General features: G+C 41.4%; 1 protein-coding gene across 1 annotated transcript; it reads left to right on the forward strand.

Annotated features, from left to right (window-relative positions):
- Positions 1 to 236: 236 nt before the first annotated feature.
- mfsd14a2 (major facilitator superfamily domain containing 14A2) lies at positions 237 to 15091 on the forward strand. The gene is made up of 12 exons (XM_061083589.1): positions 237 to 504; positions 3420 to 3509; positions 5904 to 5966; positions 6705 to 6832; positions 7065 to 7179; positions 7363 to 7581; positions 8065 to 8178; positions 9217 to 9288; positions 9810 to 9922; positions 11188 to 11285; positions 11595 to 11752; positions 11847 to 15091. Exons 1-12 carry the CDS (start codon positions 421 to 423, stop codon positions 12057 to 12059), a joined length of 1467 nt encoding a protein of 488 aa, XP_060939572.1. The 5' UTR covers positions 237 to 420; the 3' UTR covers positions 12060 to 15091.
- Positions 15092 to 24207: the final 9116 nt, after the last annotated feature.

The raw sequence follows: 24207 nt of genomic DNA on the forward strand, positions 1-24207 counted from the left end.
TGTTTACAAAGTAGAACAACTTGTCCATTAACTCGGCGCATCAGGCGTTTCCTTCTTGTTACCCGCGGTGTGACGTTGACATATCCCACCATTTGCGGATCATTGGCAGTGACGTACTGTCTCTGAACCAATCAGCCGCGGAGTTTGGGTTTACGCGTTTAGCGGACTAACCAATCACCGAGCGGCCTTGCACTGAAGAGGGCGGGGTGCTCTGTCTGGTTTGCGGAAGTCGGGTTGACGTGAGGCGGGGATGAGAAATCATCGTTGAGTTAGCCCGCTGCTAACCGCTAGCTGCTAGCTGTTCTCCCGGAGCCAGCTGCCGAGCTGTTGTCAGCTAAGTAGCCCAGTCGCTGTGTTCTATTCTCCGCTAACAGGCACCACGATGACCCGCTGACAACCAAGAATGGACATAAGTTAACAATGACGGGGGAGAAAAAGAAGAAGAAGCGGCCGAACCGCAGCATTCTTCTTGCAAAGAAAATTATAATAAAAGATGGAGGAAGTGTGAGTTAAATATTTATTTATCTTCGTTGCCCGGGCTTGTCATTTAGCCACACCGGCCCCTCGACCTCCGGGGGTTGGTCCGGAGCGGTGCTTGTGTCGCGAAAACGCAGAAGTAAGATCGGGCGCTTGGTGGTTTGTGCCCGGCAGGTCCGTTAGCTGGGACCGCCTAGCCTAACGCTAAGCTAACTAGCATGGGGCTAACGTTAGCGGCCTGCGCTTGTGTGGTGGTTTACACGTCAGCTCGGCTAGCAGCTAGCTGTGTTTTCCTCAATCGTAACACCTTCGTTTACAATAATTCAACCACCCTCAATATATTTTTATCCAATTTTAAATCAGCTCCTTTAAATTAGGGACACGATAGATGTGGTTGGGTCTTGTTAGAAAAAAATGTCCGTGTGGCACGACGAGGCACAAACAGCAGCTTGGTCCTCGTTAGCTCGTTAGCATATGTGCTGAACGGTGATTGGGGTTATTTTTCCATCCTTTTCCAATACACTGACCGTGTTTAATGCAAATATTGTACAAATACTGCAATATATGAGAGGCAATGCATGGGAATCCTGACCCTTCGTCCATAATGGTGATATAGATGTTACCATTTACTGCGAAATTACACTGTTGGTGCAGTTATTTTACATAACTCTGGAAAATAGCGAGGTAGTAAACAAACAGTGCAATCGAAGGCCGCATTTAAACTATAGGAATACACACAGTAAAGTATTTAACCGGTTGTAGACTACGTGCTGAAAACACTGTACACACGTAATGTGCTTTAAGTTGTTGTGGATACGAACTGTTATTGTGAGCTATACAAACCTTGAGAGCTCAACTAAAATAGAAATGTAAATAACAGTGCTGCAGTATGAGATGTATTAGTTTTATTCTACACTGGGTTTGCTTGGGGAAATTAAGCAAACATGGGGTTTAAGTCAACATCCCAGGGCAAGTAAAACACACTGTCCCTGCTGAAGCTGATATCACCTGTTTAATGTGACGTGCTGTTTAACCAGTGCCTGTGCTGGGTTATTCCCAGTGTGATGGTGCTGACGTGTGGTTAATTATCATCCTGGGGCTGTTGCTCCTGACACATTTATGCCCCCTTCCCCCGGTTCAATGACACCTGTGACCCAGCCATGATGACACCGTTGCATTATGTTGGTTAAATATCACGTCAAGGGATTGTAGTGACATGGATCCTTTAGATGGTTGGAAGCAGAGATTGTCCCAAATTAGGCAGTGGGCAGCGAGTGGGTATGATGGGATTGTTATAAATATAGTGAGGTGGCAGTGTTGCTTATGTAATCAGCCGGACAGATACATACCAAACATGCTGGATATCCATATGAAGGCACACAGAGTTGTAAACATAATGAATGGAACAAGGAACTTCTCCTTTTTCTCCACACACTAATGATCCAGTCACACTGATGATAGCCTGTCAGCCTCTCCGTCCTGGCTCTACTCCAGCGAGGTCCTTAGTTCAGATTATTGTTTTTGCTGGACTGTGTTAGCTTGGTCTGACCACTCAGCCATTAAGACTTCACTATCAACATCCTAATAGGCTTAGACGCTCACTAGTCAATAACAAAATGCGATTTGGAAAAAAATTGTGGCTGGGTGTTCATTCAATAGAGAGGTAGTTGCGACATTCATACGATGGAACATTGTTCCTCATTTTCTCCATGAAACTGGTGGTGTGACTGTATTGTTGGTTATCATGGAACAAAAGGGGAGGGGTTCCTGTAAACTGGTTTCTGGTACTATTTCGTTTTCCCCACAAGCGGAAACTACAAACCACACATGTGGTTAAACCAGTAGCTTGTGTCCTGTTTAAGTTAGTTTACAATCTCCACAATTATCACACCTTGCTGTGTTTCTTGCTAAGCATCCTGCTCAGTCTTGCATGCTCGCTCCAACAAAGTTTATATCTAGAAAGGGAGATAAAACTTATTATAGTTTGTGTTTTGCTATTTGCAGATATAGGTCTCTGGTTAAAGTGACCTAGTAAAGTATAGCACCAAATATTCAGATTTTGTACCTTTTTAAAACTATGATTTCAAGGAATTAATGGTATAACATTTGTTTTGTATATTAGTTTAATGTCTAGACTGAATAATTTATTTTCTCCCTGGTTTCTATCCTGATAATTACCCTCACTCAACGCATTTATTTTTGTTCTCAGAATTAGGTAATGTAGCTGATGTCCATGTTGTCTCACTCACAGTGGTGGTTTGCTGGAGAAAGGACTAATGGGATGATAAAATAAGTGTTAGAACTGATCATCAACAGAAAACACCACATCTTCCATTAGCTCTTTGTGCTACAACAAAAACTGAACCATCAAACTGGTTTCAGGCCTCTGAATTGCAGATCACATGTCAAATGTATTCAGCCATTCAAATAGTATTTTATTATGTAAAATAAAGTATCTTATTATAGACTAAATTGAGTGAAATGGCAGCCAAGTCTGATTATCAGGCTATTATGTCTCCCTTGTCAAACATTGACCTTAAACTGGTATATTTACACATACAGGAAATTGCCTTGGTGTGGTTGGTGCATTGTACATAAAACAATATGTACAGTAAGAACAATAAGCTATGTACTGTATGTAATACAAATGTACAGTGTGATTTCTCATCAGCATTTCCCTCAGTACAGAAAGTTCTTCTGAAGGTCAGGAGTAAATAAAATATATTTCACAACTTATTTACATGCTCTTTCCCAACTGTAGGTTGTTCCATGGGATCAGCCACCATCTTTAGTATCTATTTCAATGCTGCCTAAAAATAGATCCCCTGTTCGAGGTTAATGTGCCAACACTAACAGGCTCTTTGAGGCATGTTGTTTGTTTTGATGCTTGTCAGCTAACCACCCTTCTTTCTATGTGTGTGCCTGTCTCTGCCCTGCCACAGGGAATCGGTGAGCCCAGTGTTTACCATGCCGTGGTGGTCATCTTCCTGGAGTTTTTTGCATGGGGTCTCCTCACCACCCCAATGCTCAAGGTAAGCCCGGCTACACCTGCTTTCATATGACAAGCCGTTTTTTTAAATTGACATAAAAGTTTGTTGTTTATTCATATCAAACGTGACATTTCCTATTAAATCACTCGTGGCCCATCAGTGTCTATGAATAATTGAATCTCCAATCAACTGAGCGAGGTCCTGGGTGGTTTTGTGTTTTGGTTTTGTGTGTACTGGCAGATGTGTTGCCAGGCTCTAATGGACTGAGAAATATGAATAGGGCATCAAACAGTTTTATTGTCTGAGCACCAGTTCTTTGTTGAAAAGGCTTATCATGGGGGTCACTGGTTTGTGCTGTCAGGCCCCTGCACAGATGCCAGGCAAACCACGCGACACATCCACCTCAGTGCACTGCAGATTGGTCGGGTTCAAGTATTTGTTACAGGAAATTTCAACAGTATTTTTCAGAGGGTTTTTTTTTGGTCCAAAATGTGACCTTTTCTTAAAGAAACTGCTTCCATCAGATAATCATCAGTCAATATTTAAAAAAAGACTGGTGATTGCTTTCTCTAAGCAAGATCGGATGACAAGTTTTATTTTATACCAGCACAAATAGTATATTAGCAGTTTCCATTTTTTTTCCTACATTTATTTAATTGTATATCCATGCTTTTATCAACACAAGCATATTACTCTGTAGAAATTTCTGACTCAAACAAATGATGAGCAAACATCTGTGAGCCACATGGTGTAAACCAGACAGGCTTTTGTAATGCAAACTTGCCAGCAGTCTGCTGTTTGAAGAGGTGGTTGTTTGGGTGTGTTTGTAACTGTCGAGCATTAATTACTTGGGGTTTGTTGCCCTCGAGATCCCTGGGCGGAGGCAGGATTTGCATTTTGGACTAATCAGAAGGCGCCTGAAAATGAGAGGGACGGCTTCAATGCTCCCAGTGAGCACACGGCTTCATTAGTATCCAGCAGCAACAGCCTTCACTGAGCATTCACAGTCTGTGTGTGTGTAACTGACTCCCAGAGGAAGAGAGGGGGATTCTCAGCCATGCCATGAGCTTTCCCTCTTTGCCGCTAAACAATAACCAGACCCTGTAGTTGAGTCCAAGCTCCACACGTCCTGATTTAAATTAAAGGCTTCATGTCCCCATACAAGTGTCAATGGCACTTGCCTGCAATTCTTGCTGCACACAGACATTGTGGACTTTGAACTGAATGTCCCAGGGATTTTTTACTATCTAAACAACCCTTTGTCCCTTATGTATTAACACAAAGTTAAAAAATAATGTAGGAATGGCATGTCTGGCTGTAAATATCCTGAAATCCTGAAATAGTCTTTGCTTGTGGAACAGCAGCAGTAAACTAAACATGGTCATGAACAGAAAACGTATATGTATTTTAGACATTATAATTCCCTTTTTACTTTTCTTTATTTTGATGTAAATCTGTTTCCAAATAAAAAAATCTGAATATTTAAAACAAATAAAATGTAAAGGACTGTGTAGCCCTGCTGATTTATATGTACGGCTCTCTGAGAAGTTTCGAGCCGGCAGTAATATATTGAATTAAAACAGAAAATAAAATTAATTAATTAGATGATGTAACATGCATGTATAACCTGACATTCGAGGAAGATGTGTCAAATGTGATATTACCCAACTCTTTCACAATAGTATTCACTACAAGTTTAAATGCATCATCACAGCATTTGGTAAACTCCCAAACAGGTCATGTATCTCAGCTCACTTGTCTTGTCGGGTGTTTTCAAAACCCGAAACTTATTCAATCCCCCAATAAACGAAACATCACCAACGTGTAGTGCCTCAGAACAGAAAACGGGTTGAGCACGACTCCTGTGAGAATCCAGGCCCTGGGCTGAAAATATATTTTCAGTTCCAGCTGTGATTGGCTAGAGAAAAGGCCACTGGAAAAAATGTAGGGAGTTCATCACATGTCACATTTTTGACCAAAGAGTATGAGAGATGTTCAGGGAGTAACAACTCCAAAATAGCAACCTGCCGATCTGTGATACAACATTTAGGTCGGTAGTGTGGGAACATTTTGGTTCTGTGAAATTAAAATGTCCATCATGTTTATCTCCAGTGTGATTGTAGCCTGTAACTCAGTTTACATGCCAGTTCTCAACATGTGGGTCAAAGCCCTGTGAAAAAACAATATTTGTATTTCTTCATCTCAGTGATAATGTGCACCGTCTAGTTTTCTGTCTCAACCTCGGTGATAGAATCTATTGTTTTATTTCTTAATTTCTACCCTCTGTCATTTGTTTGATTACTAGCTTGTTGCTCAGCGCTGTCATACTTGTTTAACCTTTGAAAGTAAACAACCAGTGTAGGTCACAGTTTGAAACCTGAGGCAGACTGTGTGGATAAAGGGTCTCATGTGGTTTTATCTGTGTTTGTTCTCCAGGTATTACACGAAACATTCCCCCAACACACATTCCTGATGAATGGGCTTATTCATGGCGTCAAGGTAAGAGACAACAGTAAAAACCTGCTGCAGTTCTCTGTCTCTCATGACGCCATTATAATGAAAACATGTGCAAATTTACTGAATTGCAACAGTTGTGCTTATTTGTTATCTCGTGTTTTTTTCCCTATCCTATCTTTTCTATCTACTGAAAGTAAACACTTTCTGTGGTATTGACTTAAACACTTTCATGCACTTTAGACTTAACGAGAAAGGAATTCATTAGCAATAATTCCTTTTTCCTCTCTTTATACTTTTGTTTACCTTATTGTCTTTTGTGGATTAATAAAATATGAAATATCCTACTTTATTTGGTGCATTTCATGTCAGTTGTCAATCCATAGGGATTTTGTCTTGTTTTTATTTGCCCATGGTAGATTTTCAGAGCATGTGAGCTCTCGTTTAGTGTTGTCCTGCTTGATACTAACTTAGTTACATGTTAGTACCCTGAAGCTGTAAAGTAACCACTGTTAGTCAGTCAGCTAGACTCAGAAAAGTACATCTGAAACACATTTTCAAGCGTTAAGGACCCTGACAGATGGTTTTCAGGAAGGAGAGAGTGTCTAAAGAAATCTTGTGTAATTATTTTAGATTCACTATTTGTTTTTGCGAGCACAACTGTTGCAGTGTCTACAGTTTGCGTCTGATCTTCTCTCCAGTTATCAATTCAGTTTTGGGTTCAACAAATTCATTCTTTGTACAGTTAATCTCAAGTCCTCCATCTCTCTCTATCTCTTCCAGGGTCTACTATCATTTCTGAGTGCTCCTCTCATCGGGGCATTGTCAGATGTATGGGGACGCAAGTCTTTCCTGCTGCTAACAGTCTTCTTCACATGTGCTCCCATTCCACTGATGAAGATCAGCCCATGGTGAGTGCAAACACCAAGACTTTTCCTCTGTTTTCAGTTTAATAGAATCAGTCCATGTACATACAATGTTACCAAATAATCATTATACAGGTTATATGTTAGTTATATTGGTAACTTGGTATTAACCCCATTGTAAGTCCTCGTTAAATATCTGCTGCTTTTCCTGAAGTACAGTAGAGGTTTGGCTTAGTTTATTTTGTTTGTGCTGATGAGCCAATTTCCTTTCTTCCAGGTGGTACTTTGCCGTCATCTCCATGTCCGGCGTCTTCGCCGTCACCTTCTCTGTGATCTTTGCCTACGTGGCCGACATCACACAGGAGCATGAGCGGAGCACAGCATACGGTTTGGTAAGTAGATGGCTGAGAAACACTGATCACCATTCTGTTAAACATAACCACTGAATAATTAGATCAGTATTTGTAACACTTTCCAATAGAGACCAAAACCGTTAATAAAGAACCACCCTATGAAGGGAAACACTGATCCCCTCATGTTTTGCTCACCTCATCTCTGCTCTCCTCTCTCTCCAGGTATCGGCGACCTTTGCAGCCAGCCTGGTTACCAGTCCGGCCATCGGAGCCTACCTGTCTGTGACCTATGGAGACACGTTGGTGGTGATCCTCGCCACGGCCATCGCCCTGCTCGACATCTGCTTCATTCTAGTGGCAGTGCCAGAGTCACTGCCAGAGAAGATGAGGCCAGCATCGTGGGGGGCACCGATCTCCTGGGAACAGGCAGACCCCTTTGCTGTGAGTAAAAACAAGAGTCCGTCATTTTAACTTTTAGACATACAGCGGTTGATGCTCACAGACATGTCTCAGAAAAGCTCTAACTATATGATGTAATAATGACATTGAGATGTTTAAGAGGTCACACGATTTTCTCTGGGATGCTGTGTCCCTGTACTACCAGAGCTAGCTACTTTTTCTCCATTGCCTGGATACTCCATATTGTTGTGGAAACCCTTCTTGGGTCCATTCACACATTTACTTTGAACTGTCCATTTATGATCAGATCTGTATAGCCAATTGCATTTGAAGATAAACTTAAACAAAGGGAAATGTAAATCAAAGTTTGAATGTCCATACCTAACTTAACAGTTGAGGATGAAGGTGTTGCTTTTTGTCTTATGGAATAAGGAAGCATGGTTCAGTCAGCACATTAGAAAAGCCAAAATATTCATGTTTTAAATTCTTGTGACTCATTTTTCTTGCTTTTCTCTTCTCGTCCAGTCTCTGCGTAAAGTGGGCCAGGACTCCACGGTGCTGCTCATCTGTATCACAGTGTTTCTCTCCTACCTCCCAGAGGCCGGCCAATACTCCAGCTTCTTCCTCTATCTCCGACAGGTAAAACCCTGCTCTATCTGTTTACTGCTTCAAACCAGGAAGGCTACAGAAATGATTGGATTGCAAAGACAAACATTGTTCAGACATGTTGAGAGCACCTGCTCCCACATGTGTCTGTCCAATGTATACTCCACCAACTGTTAAAACCAAAGAAATGTTGTGATTTTTGGTAACTTGGATACATTTTAAGGTGACGTTGTGGTTCCTTAAAGAGGACATTATAATGTGTGACAGAAAACGTTTATACTTTAACCTTTAATGTTTCTAATGTAAAGCTTACATCACAACTGATAAGCTCGGGGAATGGCCTCGGAACAACTTGCTGAAATTTGTCGAACACACACTTTCCCTTACGTTGCTTTAAGATTAGATCTGCAGGTTTGCTGAGCAGCCGCTTTCAGTCCTTTCTATAAGTCATGCAAATTCATTAAGTGTCTCAGCAAAATGTTAACAGTGAAACTAGCACATCTGAAAACACAAGTAGCCAGAATCTGACAGATTCAGATGCTTATTTATAGACTGGCAGCAGCTGGCCGCTCTGAGATAGACTGACGAGGTGTGATCCCCCCCTTCTTTCCCAAACTGCCTGAACTGAGGGCTTCTAAGTCTGTGTAAACAATGTCAGTTGAACCAGTCGAGCAAGTCTGATGCACAGAAGCTTTAAAAACCATCTTGAAAAGGACGAATAAGTTGCTCTAGCAAACATTTCTCACCACACCCTCATGTTCTCTTGTTGCCAAAATGCTTTTTAATGTACATCTCTCCCTGTTCCTGGTCGTATTTTATATACACCTCACACAAGCTGCTCTGTCCCTGCTGCTGCCTTTAGTGCAGGAAATGAAGGTCAACATATTTGACCTAAATACGCCACAGAAGAAGCAGAGGAAAAAGAGACGCTCTCCTTGTTGTTAGATTCAGCAAGTGTTCACAGGCTGCAAACAAACCCCTTTCTTTAATTAAGTTTGAGGATCATTGCTTCTTGTCTTTTCGTGCACAATCATGTCCTAACCTGTGTTATCTTTTCACTCTCCCCCTCAGGTTATTGGCTTCACATCCGAGACAGTGGCTGCCTTCATCGCTGTAGTGGGGATCCTCTCAATAATAGCTCAGGTACTGGAGAAAATCCTCCTGTTGTTGTTGATGTGATACTGAGTCATTCTCTTTCTCTCTTTTATTAAGCATTTCCTTTATTGAATTATCACCAATTTCCTGAATGAATTAGATAATCATCTGAAGCTGCTTTCAGACATTCACTGAACTCTGATTATTTTTCTGCGACAGATGCAAAAATTTGAAGATAAAATAAAAACACAAATATATCCGGTGGAACCTCCATGACAGACGATAGATAGTGTGTGTACAAGAAGACAGAAATTTCTTCTTTATTTGCTCCAAAGTTATTCACTTCACAACCACAGACGACAGAGAAAAGCAGCAACTCTTAACATTTGATGGGGTGAACTAGTAAAACTGAGTATAAATAATGTTGCCGATCATTTATTGTTTCTATCAACTATAAATCAAGCTCTTTGTCAGAGTTATGAATGATGGGCAAATTTGATAGACTATTTTTTCCGTTACTTCATACCTGTGTTGCTATCTTACATAACCTGTTCACTGTGTCTCCTCAGACGGTTGTGTTGGGGATCCTCATGCGTTCAATAGGAAATAAGAACACGATCCTGCTCGGCCTTGGCTTCCAGATCCTCCAGCTGGCGTGGTACGGCTTCGGCTCTCAGCCCTGGTCAGTAACACACACAAACACACACCTTTTATATTACATAGGAAGTGGTTACATTTTAAGGTTTAATCAAGAAATAGTTTTTTTGTACCTTAAATGTCCATCACTGGTCACTTTTGTATTGGTGGAGCTCAGACTCACAGGCCTGGTTGAGTATCTTAAAGATCAGTAGAGAGACAGTGAGGTGGCTTCACAGAGCAGATATCATCTCAAATGAAGGAGGAAGTTCATCTAAGGTGACAAGGCACTTCCTGTTACATGACGCAAAACCACAGTCCCGTGTTGCTTCATTCCACTCAAGTCAAACACCAAACATTTATCCTGAACATTACTCTGTAGTGTTTTCCTATATTACAACAAACCTGAAACAGGATCCGATAAGTTTAAAATCTACAACTGGAAAAATAACTCGACTTAATGCTCAAAAATAACCCTTAGGGTCCAGTAAACTTGTACAGATTTGAATTTGACAGTTATCCAAGTAATGTGTTTTAATGCTGTTTCTAGACTTGAACCCCTTTGCTCTTGTCTCACTGTTGTTGTTATACCTTAACAGACCACTAGAGGGGAGCAAATCAGAGTTAATCAGAGTTACTTCAACGAGTTGGTGATTCTATAATCTGATAGTTCTCAGACTCTCTTTTATTGTGCCTATACCTACTGTGCCAAATCATCAATTCAATTTATCCTGAAGTGAGATAATAACCACTTTTCTCGTTGTTTTTTTTTCATTCTTGAAGTTTTTTGAATTTATGCATTTAAGTTTTGAAACGTAGGTGGGCAGATAAACTGGTTCAGGCTATCCCACTATCCCGAATTAAATACTTAATGCATTGATTTTTTCTCCCAAGTGAATTCTCTGTGTACATAGACATTGTGTGTGTTAGTAAGTTATGTAACGTTTGTCTAGAGAGGTATTTTAATTGCCAACGACTCTCTGCCAGAGGCTTAATGAAGTCAGGTGAGGTCAGTTAAAGAGCCACAGAGTTGGCAGACAAAGGAGGTCATGCTGGTTAAATGGGGGCAAGCACAGGATTGTTGAAGAAGCCAGAATCTCTTACCGCTGGATAGAATCCAGACAGAAGGGAAGGGACACTTTACTAAAAAGGGGGATGGAGAGACAAAGAGAGCTAGAAGCTTCTTGAATGCATTAGCCATAATAGACTTAGCAATTTTTTAACTCTCCTTCAGGGATATGTATGATCAAAATTGAGGGTTAAAACTACTTTTTGTTTGTATCTTTAACAAACGCATGTTGTTGTTTGTAGGATGATGTGGGCTGCAGGAGCCTTAGCAGCCATGTCCAGCATCACTTTCCCGGCCATCAGCGCCATCGTGTCCCGTAACGCAGATCCAGATCAACAAGGTGAGTCTCGAAACTGGTTGTTTGAATTTATTTGTTGTGCTGCCTATGTGATACAATAACTATACGTGTTCAAAGTCTCAAATTGAGGGTAAACTGTTTTCTCCTGGTTTACGTAATTGGCAAAGAATCATTTTAGATTGTAATAAATATTGAACAGGACAAACCCAAAAGGTTTTTCAGGTCAAATATCAATTTTGAAATAACAACACCAGACCTGACACACACATGGCCGGTAATTATCCAAATTATAGAAAATTATCACTCCAGAACTCGTTCTTCATCATCTTGTGTTTGTGTGTGTGTGTGTAGGTGTCGTCCAGGGGATGATCACCGGGATCCGGGGCCTCTGTAACGGTTTGGGTCCTGCGCTTTACGGTTTCGTCTTCTACTTGTTCCACGTGGAGCTGACTGACACAGAGGGCAATGAGAAAGGGGGCAAACCCAACATGGCCAACCCCACTGATGAGGTGAATATCAACAGAAAAAATGGCATTTGGGTCATTTACACAATACAAAGAATATGTTGCTGTGCTGAACTAAATACGTTTGCCTCCTCTGCAGAGTTCCATCATCCCCGGGCCTCCCTTCCTCTTCGGTGCATGCTCAGTTCTGCTGTCTCTGCTGGTCGCCCTGTTCATCCCAGAGCACACGGGACCCGGCGCGAGACCCGGCGCCTACAAGAAGCACAGCAACGGTGCACAGAGCCACTCCCACAGCCCCCAGGGCAGCGGGGCGGAGGGCAAGGAGCCTCTGCTGGAGGACAGCAGCGTATAACCTCAGCTAAGGAGGGGCCGACACCCTCACTCCACCCCCAAAACCCTTGCACAAATGAACAGACACACACATTTCCCCACATGGACACGCTCCCACCTCAGGCACACATCAGACCCGAGTGCCGCTGAGAGGTGCAAGTGTCTGTGTTAGTGTCCACAGCACAAAAGTGGGCACTCGTTCCCTAGCAGCCCTTTTTTGTTTTTTAAAAGCAGGAGACTTTGAGGACTCTCTATCGACCCTGCACGGAGAGAGTGTGTTGGGTTTATTTTCTTTGGGCTGCAGTGGAAAGGTGTGTGTGTGACTTGGTTGAGCTGGACTCTTTGGTTTCAATAAAATGAGTGGAGCATACAGCAGCTCGCCCCCTACTGGTGCAACACAGAAGGGAAGTGATTTGGTTTAGAGCGTGCGTTACTAAATCCCCGTGTGATTCCTCGTATTCCTCCTGTAGCCGGCGAAGCGCCAACTCTGTCTGTTTGTTCCGACAGAAGCTCAACAAACAGTTTAGTCGGACGCTTCGCTCTCGGTCTCACACGAGTTAACTCCTGTTCTGAGGTCACCACAGCTCCAGGAAGGGAACACTGTTCTTCCTCTGAGCGCTCGCAGCAGGGGAGCACAGTAACTGTTCACCTGAGGGAGGAGCCTCTGCAGGGCAGCGTTGGAGAGTCTCAGCTAGGACGAGTCAACCAGTTCACTTAGATAAAGCTTCGTAAGACCACACTTTGTTGAATTGTCACACTTCTTACAGACGGGAGTGTGCAACTGAGACCACTTTATTAGCTGAACCAGTTTTTTCAATGTTTACTTGCCATTCTCTAGATTAGTAGTACAGTTTGGGTTGTATATTTTTCCGTTTGAACTGAAGGCTAGTTGTGCTTCACGTTTTTATTCAAGAAACAAATGTTGCCTTGAAGTGACTTAAGATATATAAATATATAGATATTACGTAACCTGTATGAAGACCGAGGTCTGAGGAGGCTTTGTAATCATACGCTATCGCTCCCATCGGAGCCGTTACACATTTTTAAATCCGTTTTGGTTTCACGTCCTTCCTGTTACTTGGTTTGCTGATGTTTTGTAGCCGACAGGGTGAAGGTTTATTTATGAAGCTTCTGGACCATAAGGAGCTGGAGTCAGTGTTGGCACTGACTGTGCATATGGACAAATATCATTAGGTTAAACAATATCAGTAATGGAGTTTGTGATGTAATGGACAACGATTGGGAGTGAGGTGAGCAGATACGAACGTTACATATTATCCTCGACATTTTAGATCTCCCGACCTGTAACGTGGTAGAAACTTAAACATGTGAAACTCTGAAACCCGCATTTAACAGACTGCAGATTATCCACAAGGGGGCGCTGTTGGCTCACTGTCAACCTGCACCATCTGTAGGCCATTCAGCAGCAGTCGAGATCAGTAGATGCAGGAACGTAGAGCGCCTTCTGCAGGCGAGGGAAGGAATAGCTGCTTCAGTATTGGCAGATGTGTCCTCTGCAGAATTTGTTTTTGAGTTCTTTTTCATTTTAGCTTAAAAATTAAACAACCATTTTCTCTTTTATATATTTGTATCTATACACACTTAAAGTAACAGGGTTCCCATTCTAATAAGCTAAAGCTAACTGCTAAAATATATATAATTATTCATCAAATTAAACCACTCAGAAAAACAACGCAAAACGACATTAAATAATTATATAACCACTTTTACAACTGATTAAACAATACGATTAATTCGTCCTTTTCATCCTCCAGTCGACCACAAACCTTTAGTTCTTAAACCTTTAGTTCTTAAATCTTCAGTTACGAGTTTATAACTTACATTTTAGGACTTGGATCATCACAAATTTTCCCATTAAACAAATCAAAATTTCAGAAACAATAAAAAGGAATCATCTGCAACATTTGGTGTCTGATAGTTTTCATGATTAGAGTTTTTATTACCTTTCTGCTCTGAGTCCTGGTGTCTGTTGCTGCTGCTGTCGTCACTTTCCTCGCCCCAGGTCGAGCTGCAGCTCTGTCACCGGCTGATCTCGGCTGCGTCTGGTTCTCGGTGCTTTCACACCAGTGACGCTGTGTTCCCCTTTGTTCACAGACTGTTAACAAATCGTAAATTGTTCCCGTCACAGTTTTCAACAGTTAATTTGAAAATGCCCCGAAGTGCATTTAAAGCAACCAAATGACGTCCTGATCTGGTGAAGTCGTAGCTAACGGTGGTTTTTCGCGCTGCTTAACATCTCTGAAGTGAAATGTGCATCATGTGTTTTGTGCCAAATTTGTTTTTGGTTTGCTTTTTTTCATACTGTGTGTGTGTGACTGTTTATTTTCTCATGTCTTAATTTTCTTTGGCTGATTTTTATACTTTTAAAACTTCATACAAATTTAAGGAGTATTTGTGGCTAGATGGTGAAAAACCAAACGTCTCTGTTTCCAGTCTCGGTCTTCACTTGATAACATTTCATCTGGGTTAGTTACATTTGATCAGCTCCGAGTCACTGAATGTTCGAATCCAAGCTGCACACGTCGACCACGCTGCGCCCTCGAAGTCTCCACGCACCTGTCGCTTAGTTTGTATTCTTTCAGAGGGGGTGTTACCTAACCAGAAGCTGTTACTCTTGATTTAATCTCTGAATATCATTCTTGTTTCTTTTTTTTTAATGCATAACTTCTTGGACCAACACAGTAAATTCAGATCCTTCATAAATTGGTAAGATTCTGCACCAGCCCCACGCAGATGACTGCAAATGTACAAAACTCACCTGTACGTACAGTAAATGTATATATTTAATCGCTCAAGGAGACGGCCGCCTCTCGGCCTATTTGGTTGTTTGGTGCAATTACGATCTATTTCTCAACTTACCTGCTAGCCACTCCTGTTTTTAGTACGACGTGGTCTGTGGCCTGAACCCCCCTCTCTCTGTGTGCCTAAATTTAGCCAAGAAATGAGTATGGCAACATAAGTAAATGGTGGTTATTATGTAAATATGGGAAACTAATGACAAACTATTTATTAAAGGTTTATTGTACAATGAAATGTTTGCTTCTGCCTTTGTGGGTGTTGGGGGGGGGGGGGGGCGTGCACCATATGTTGTCAGAGCAGAAGGGTGAGTCAGCAGTAACCTAATAATAATCCTCAGTATCCTCATGTATTTAAAACGAGGATTCTAATCCTAAATCTAACGGCTGCTAAACCTTCTTTTATGTCTCACTGGAGACAGAATCCTTTTAGCTTTACTCACTGTTCATTACACCAGACTTTTAGTTTCATTCCCCAACTTCTTCCGTTGGTTGTCGAGTAATCCGGCACTTTCTGAGATCTACCGTGGCTCGAGTGCCTTTTATTACCTACACACTGTCAACAATACACTCAGCCGTTATTAATGCACAGACCTAAGCTCATTTACTTTCTGTGCTCTGAGCCTTTCTTTATTAAAACCACATGCGAGCGTCGGTCCAGGGAATCTGAAGGTCTTAAAGAAGTCTGAAAAAAAACAGCATTGATTTCACTTACCTCAAACTATTATAATAATTCGGAAATATTTTCTTTAGCTTGCGGAGGCGGTGAACCTTCATATGAAGTAGAGATTTTTAATCCATCTGCTGCAGCTCACGTTAAATAATCCATTAACTATATCATTAGGAAAGATTATCTGCAGTGGAAAAGTACCGTTACATCCCAACTGGTTTTAAGTGATTCCTTTCATATACTTACGGATAAAATGGATAAATAAATGGTTACCACTGAGCAAGTGTTTACAAGATGAAGGTCATTAATCACATAACAAGACTGAAAATGCATATTATTTAATGCAGCTGCTGTCATATTGTGTAGCTCAGATTGTGTCATGATTTATGAGCTGTGTAACTAATAGTTTACTTTTAAATGGGTTTCAATTTCCTGCTGATGAATTGGCTTTTACTATTTGTTTCTCTGCACAGAAGCGTTCACAGGTCCAATGGCTGATCAAACATGAGATGGATCCTTTATCTTTTTGAGTTAATGCTCCTGACACTAATATTGTGTTGACTACTTTTATATCAACACTTTAATAGACTTATATTCTGAACTGTTGCCTGTAGATTGAGAAGTCATTCAGATAATCGTCATTTTAATACATTTGTCATGAATTAATTGGTAAATTGTGAATTGTTTTTACCATAACATTGCTCTTTTTACTATTTTCATGCATCTGCAGCAGGACAACTTTATAAATCCGAACTCATTCCTCCCCAGTTATCGCTCTTGATTTCCCCCATGTGCTGAAATGCCCCCTGTGTGAGATCCAAGGTGCTTACTCATCACTTTCTCTCTCTCTTGCAATTGACGGATTCTTTTTCCTCCACAAACAGAGAGGACTTGCCAGCCGACACTCTCCCTCTCTCAAAACAACATTTCCTTCTACATGAAGAGAATAATCCTAAACCCTCTGCCTCACCGTCTCTCTCTCTCTCTCTTTGTCGCTCTGTCTCTCTCTCTCTCTGCTGGAATATGATGATGTGCGCAAAAGTGGAGCAGCAGGTGTTATGTGGTCTTAACCTGGAACAGAGGAGATGATGATAAGACTCTTTACCATAATCCATATTGTTTCCTCACAAGCGTTCTAACAGGCACTTGGTGGATTTACTTTCAATGGACTCATCAGCACAACTGTGTCTCTTGTTGAGCAGCGACAGTCCCCAGCTACTGATGCAGGCTGGAACAGTGGAAGAAACAACTGTCCATGTCAAACTATGATTTTACTTTGAAAGAGGAGGGGGGGCGCCTGGATTTGTGGCCTCCAGTGACCCATCAACAAACAGCAGGTTGCAGCAGACCAATATACACCCCATCCCAAGACTATACCCCGGGTTAAAGTGGGCTAGCTTGTTTTCTAGCCCGGGTATAAACTGGACCAGCCCAGAATTTAGCCAGGGTATAACACAGGTTATCCTTTGTCATAACCCCCCTAGGCCAGATTACTGTATTCACTTGTTCCTGCCCTGATGGGGTAATACCACCCTCACCTCATACGTAAAACAGTTTAAAAAATGCCCTAATGTTTCTCCAATGTCTAAGTTTGTAATTGTATTGTATCTAATATTTAATAATAAATCCAGTATATTTACCTTACCCCCAAGTTACCTTATTTGTGAAAAAGGAGAGATATAATCTGGTTCAGCCCCAAATATATAGATTATGATGGGGGGGAAAAACAGTAGACCTTGAAATACAGACACAAGAGGGGTATAATTTGGACTAGAGAGGTATATCCTGGGCTATAGCTTACTTTATACACCGGGGTATCAAACCGGCCTAGACCAGAATATAGCCGAAGTTATAAAACAGGTCTCGGGATAGTTTGGGGGGGGCATCTTTGCTGAGATCACTCAGATCACTACCAAGGCATAAAGTTGAGGTCGAGAGTTTCTCTGTGGTTTGTTCGTGCTCGTGTTGGGGATGAAAAGGGGCCATGTGACTATTTGGGGGGGAGTTGCTGGAATGTATTGTGATGCAGAGTCGCTGTCATTGCACATTTACTTTCCAGGCTTCAGTTAGGTGCATGAGAGCGGAGGAATGCTCGCATGCTTTGAAACACCGGCCTCCGTGACTTGGCTGGAGGCCACGCCGCAGTCCACAGCGCCGTTCCTATAGATGTCCATTAAAATCCGAGAGGGAGAGCATCCATCATCTCCTGCCTCTTAACCTACAGTATTGTCTTTTGCAAACACTGGGAATGGCGTCAGGAAGAAGGCTTTCACAACCCGCGGCCCTGCAGACGCACTGGGGAAGGGGAAGTGGCCCCAGCGGTGTGAAACCCACGCACGGCAGCATCTTTTCCTGCAGAGGAGAGGTGCAGTGCGCTGGCGTCGAGGAAGAGCCCCGGGAATGAATCATGTCTGAACCTCATTGTTCTCCCAGTCACACAGGTCTGTGTGAACCTCGGTGTGTCACTAACCTCTGCCACGATTCCCTGCGTTCCCATGTTCTATAAGCAGACCACCTCATATGACTTCCTGGCACATGGTGGCCGACGATTAACTCAGGGTTAGGTGTTGGCCTCCGCACACACACACACACACACACACACACACACACACACACACACACACACACACACACACACACACACACACACACACACACACACACACACACACACACACACACACACACACACACACACACACACACACACACACACACACACACACACACACACACACACACACACACACACACACACACACACACACACACACACACACACACACACACACACACACACACACACACACACACACACACACACCGGACTTCAACATCCCTGGAAACCAACATCTAGCATGGACAGTAAAAGAAAACACCCCCGGTCACAGTGTGTTCACCGCCTCAGCCTTATCTCGGTGAACCCTGACCCTGTTGTTGCTGCAGTCCATCAGGCTGCTCCCCACATACTTGTACGTTGGAAGAAGCTAAAGGTTACGACGTGTGGCTGTAATTAATACAGCAGAAAGTGCAGCATCAGGTTTTTATGTAAGAGCCCTTTAATCCCCCCCCCTCCCCTGCAGTGAGGTGATCACTTCCAACAGATTTATGTCACAACTGAGAAACGATATAAACTCACACACACCTGAAAACTGAAGAGCCACATCGGTTAGTTTTGCATCTCTGAGAATATTATAAACAAATCATTTTGCTTTCCTCCATTTTCCACAGCGTATGAGCTTTTTAAACAGCTTTTAACTTCCACTGTGCCTCAGTCGCTTGAGATTTTCACTTTAATCTGTGGCCCGAGTCAAATATGAAACCTCGGGGTCACCGGACCTGTGTTAGAAAGAGTTTCTACGAATCATTTCCCTCGGGCGACGTCTTCACCTAATGTGGTTTAAAGCTTATTTAAATCAGTATTTGATAATGATTTCCTGTGAGAGCAGCCACGTGTCGTGATGAACAGGCCACATGAGCCTTCAGCCTCATTTAGCTCATTGTTTTGATTTCATGCCACATTTGCTGTGTGATTCAGGGTCATCACGCCGATAAACTTCATTTCCAGCAGCGGCAAATAGCAGCTTACAAAGGAAAAGCTTCCCTGGATGCTGCCGGTCCTGCACCAGGCCACCACCACTTTGTTACCTCATAAATACACTTTCTTTCATTCTTATATTTGCTAAAACTTCCACCATGAACACGCCTCCTCCAAGTAAGTGGATGGGACATCTAATTACTTATTCAATGCTATAAAAATGAGGTGAAATGTCCTGATTGCAAGATTTCAGATGCACAAAATAGAAGCTTTCTGGATAGTGGGAGGAAGTGGAGTCGATGGGTGAAACCAGAAATTATTCCGCTCTGCTCAGTTTTCCTTGATGTGGAAATGATGAACTCTTGTCAACATGTTATCCATGGAGGTTAAATACCATGATGACATGTCAGGGATGAGAAATTGCCTCTCTTTTTTTTGAGTTCTCCTGACTTTTTGTGTTTCTCGAATCATATTCAAACCAATAAATTAAAAGAAAAACTCAAAGTTTACTCTCTAGCTGTTTCTGCTTTCAGACGTAAAACGAAACCTCCCATTAATCAAATGGATTCTGTCAGTATCACCTGATAACACCTTATAAAACTATAAAATACATATTGATTTATTGTTTATACTGTATTTATATATTTATTTAAAGCATTTTGTTTTATGTCTGGCTCTTTGTCTTTGTTTTCCCCTTGACAACTAATTGATAATGAGCTGCTGAAGCCTTTTATTTATTTATTTTTGCAGGACATCCACGTTTGCCTATTGTTCAGCCTTCAGCTCTGGTTTCCCAACAACGTAACTCATTTCAACAGCCAACATGTAAATATCGGATGTTGGAGTTCCTTCCACAAGCAGCATCAACACTTAACATAACTACAAGTCCCTCAGACAGGAAACCAATGTGTGGGGAATTGTGTAAAACCAGTTTCAAGTTGCACTAAGTGATTATTATTATCATTCTTAACAATTCCCGCCGGTATAGTCATCTAAACATATGGTTTGCTTTGCAAGAGGGTGACCAATTATTTGAAGTACTCAGCCTATGATGTATCAGTGTTGATGGAGGAACCGACAGCAGCTCCTTCACGGCAGCTGATGCAGAAGTTCTGCTTTTTGTTGTGTTGTTCCCACTTTACAAAGCAGCCAGTAGCTTCCTATGGCTTTTGTGTTGTGTGAATATCTGTTCAATGATTTTTTAGCCCTTGTTTAAACTCAGAAATCCACCACCCTGAACATCAAGTATGATTGTTCCCAGTCTCATATTGTTGTTGTGTTATGAAGGTTATGTTTTCTTTGCTGTTTGTTTGTCTGTCAGCAGGATTACTAAAAAACTATTTGACTGATTTTCTTGAAACTTGGTGGAAGGATGTGTTGTGGGCCCAGGAAGAACCCATTAACTGTGAGAGCAGTTCCAATTAAGGGAGCAGACGCAGGGATTGTTTTTCACTTTCATTAACGGGATTGGTGGAGGTATGTGTGTGATCTCGGAGCGACCGTTTAATTCTTATTGGTTTTAAAAGTCTACATTTAATTAACAATTGATCATCTCAATCTGTACAACTCCAGCCTGCTAATTGTTTTTTATACCTCACAGAAATCATTATTTAAACCAATCAACAACACGCATACTGATCAGCTGGGACGTTAAGTCAGTCATGAAAAGTACCAGCAAAGAAAGTGTACTCAACTATTGCACTTAAATACAATACAACACTTTATTGCAGTATTTCCATTTGACTTTTCACAATACATCTGCTGCACAAAAATTAATTAATCAGGCTTCATTTAAGTTTAGGATTATATGTGACAACAGACAAAGATATTACACATAATGCATATTAATACTTTTTTAATATGCTGTTTTTTATTTATTTAATCAAAGTATTCAGATAATATTGTATAACACTAATATGCTTCTAAACAAGTTCAAATTTTAGGTCTTAAAGTATTTTTTGTTCTTATTAGAAGGAAATACTGTGATTTTTACTTAACAAAATATTTCTCCATCCACACACTCAAACACAAACATATATTTTTATACAGTATATATCCACTATATAATAAAACCTGCCTGCTCTTGCTGATTGGTTTAAGAACCCCCCCGACCTTCCCGCTCCACCTTTCCTCTGCCAGCGGTACGACTTTGCTCTTAACAGTTGGACCTGACCTTCCGACCCCAGCAGAGGTCAGGATCAGTGGGATTGTCAGGATTAAAGGTCGCAGCTCAAAAAAACCTGAACTCCCGAGCAACGCACAACACTGTTCACTTCAGCTCACGTGTTTACCACTCATTTGTTTTCGTGTTTAGCTTTTTTTGTTCATCTGAGCCTCAAAAACACATCAATAGTTCTGGGCCCTAATAATCCTAATCTGACCAAAGTAGATTAGTCGTACTGTATGAATCCTGCTGGTTTAAACTAGATATTAGAGAGTTTAGTGAAAATGACGTCATCCTACATTCGTATTGATAATGAGCAGTTTTCTTACTTTATTAACCATATAGATACAAAAAAAATCTATGTTTTAGACGCAATGAAGCTTAGATGTCCACACACATCAGACGTATAAAAAATAATGTAAACAGTTGTGACAGGTTTTTTTATCTATCTGTACTGGTCTTTATCTCTATCCCTATTCCTCTGTATCTCTATCTATATATTTTTCTTAATATAACCCTACCCCTCTATCCCGTTCTCATATCTTCATATATCTTGTGATGTCTCTATATATCTATTTCTCTATATCTCTCCATGTTTCTATCCATCGTTTTTTTTTTTGGTGTCAATATCTCTATATATTGTTAATTGTCGTACAGAGATTATATGATACTCAATGTAAATTTGACATTGATTCTTGTTCTACTGTGCCTTACCTCCTAATAAAAATATTTAAAAAAAAAAAATGTTTCTATCCATCTATATCTATTTATCTGTTTCCATCTCTCTATATATAGAGTTCTACCTATATCTAAAAACCATTGTCTCTAGCTCATTAAAGTGAATAGGGACATGGCTTCCTCCAGTCTCTGTCTATTAATCTCATTATGGAACCTCCTCCCCTCAACATACTCGTCCATAAGATTAAGCTTAACGTATAGAAACCACAACGGTGCAATTTAGCTCTGATTCATCCATAATGCAAGATGCTGCTGCAGTGCATGATGGTCCAATCGGCTCCGATGCTGTAACTACTCGTTAGTGACCCTTCTGTGCTTCTTTTAAGTGGCACTTGTCGAAAAGGCGTTGACGAGCAATCCCAAAGAACGTGGAGCTTCACTTCTGCTTCCGCCATTTCAGACGTGTTCTCTCAGATAACCACGGCGGCAAATTACTCCAGGTGCTGATGATCTGCTTTCCTGTTTCATGTGAAGAAGGCGTCGAGTCCCACGGAACCGAGGCCTGCATCCGCACTGAGCCGAGCGGCCGGCGTTCATTCACACCTCAGACAAATAAGAGAAGATCTCACGATGAAATGAGGACTGAACGTGTCGGTCAGGGACGCAGCTGCCACAGAAGTCCCGTAAGAGCAGCTTTTTAGTGTTCCAGTAAGATCTATTTTAGTGTAATACACAACAGGACATGATTAACTCGCTGCTGCTGCTGCTGCTGCTGCTTGCACGGAGGATGTAAACAGGTAGTGAATTAGCGGTTGTGACACAGACAAACATGTCGGGGGAAGAACAATCTCAGATATTTTCGGCCCGGAGAGCTCAGTTGGGAACAGAGTGTGAAATACGTAATCGCAGTCGGCTTCTTTTTTTTTTCCAGTCGTATCTGTCCGAGGGTGTGAGAACGGTGAGGGATCAAGTTCTGAGAAAATGGTTGAATCAATCAGGGATTTTCCTTCCTCTTCTCCCCCCCCCCCGACCCCGTCAGCTTCCTGAAATAACAAGGAATCGTCCTAACTGTCAAAACACGAACGCTCAAACCGGATCGGGCGAGAAACAGCCAGTCTAGGAACATGGTATCTGGATTGTTTAGATCGAGCCTTTTGGGGACTTTCCAAAACACCATGTGACCTATATGGAAATTAGAAAGGAGGCTAACGGCCAAATGCAGTTACCTTAAAGTGACCTTGGTCTGTATGCTCCCTCGGTTACTCTCTCTCTCTCGCTCTCTCTCTCTCTCCAGGTGATTATGCAAGATACAACTTGTGACTGCACAAGGCGAGATTTGACAAAAATGCTTCTGTTACAGAGTTTCACAACTTGCTTTGACTTTGTTTTCACATCAGTTACAAACTTTCGACACCCAAAATGCCCTTCTTCATTTGACCTTTAAATGCAAAATACAAAAAAGTAAAACCCGATGTGCTTGATGTTCAGTCGAATGCGTATTATTGGACAAATCTGTCATTAAGTTACTAAGATGTGTGTTTGTAGTCTTGTAGTTGTTACTTTTAACTACATTAGGTAAGAAGCATTGCAACACAACAGGGCTTTTCAGTGGCCCTGTCATGTGACTGTGTGATGTAGTGTTTACAAAATGTGTTAAACAATGTCAAACATTACATGTTGCTTTGCATAAGTATTTAATTACTGTGTTGTTGCTTTATACTTACCTCATCAATGAGAAATTTATTAAAAAGGTTTATGTAACTTAAACAATTAAATGTAAATAATCCATTTAATCTTAATCCCAGTATTTGTTTTGCCTTATTTCACGCTTCACACTAACTATATACACAGCGTTGCACTAAAAGCCTGCTTTCTTAGATTTGTTCAGCCTTTAGCTGTGCCAAGGAAGTTCTGTTTTCTTCTGTTTTTGTTTGTTCCTTCGCAGAATTACGCAAAAACTACTCAACTGATTTCCATGAAATTTCCTCGAGTGGTGGCGCATGACGCAGATAAGAATCTGTTTTATTTTTGGTGCGTTTCCAGGAGCAGGGAGTGGATCCAGAATTTTCTCGTTAAATTAGCAGGATTATGCATCATCATGGATCTCGATGGGAAAAAAAATCATCTTGCACGTTTAGGGGACAGATATATGATATTTAAGTTATGCAATTTGGTGCTGATTCAAAGAAAAAAGTAATTCAAAATCCAAATTTTGTGAATTTAAATGTGCTTTAATTCCTGAGCATTTGTTCGGGTTATGCAAAAATGACAGGACAGGTTCCCATGAATCTTCTTTCTGGATTT

This window comes from Limanda limanda, chromosome 13, assembly GCF_963576545.1.
Source record: "Limanda limanda chromosome 13, fLimLim1.1, whole genome shotgun sequence".
Taxonomy (NCBI): domain Eukaryota; kingdom Metazoa; phylum Chordata; class Actinopteri; order Pleuronectiformes; family Pleuronectidae; genus Limanda; species Limanda limanda.

Bases quoted from the DNA above. Each gene is read 5' to 3' on its own strand.
- mfsd14a2 (XM_061083589.1), top strand. From the start codon at position 421: ATGACGGGGGAGAAAAAGAAGAAGAAGCGGCCGAACCGCAGCATTCTT. The intron at 505-3,419 runs GTGAGTTAAATA...GCCCTGCCACAG, and splicing joins TAATAAAAGATGGAGGAAGT to GGAATCGGTGAGCCCAGTGT. The intron at 11,753-11,846 runs GTGAATATCAAC...CCTCCTCTGCAG, and splicing joins TGGCCAACCCCACTGATGAG to AGTTCCATCATCCCCGGGCC.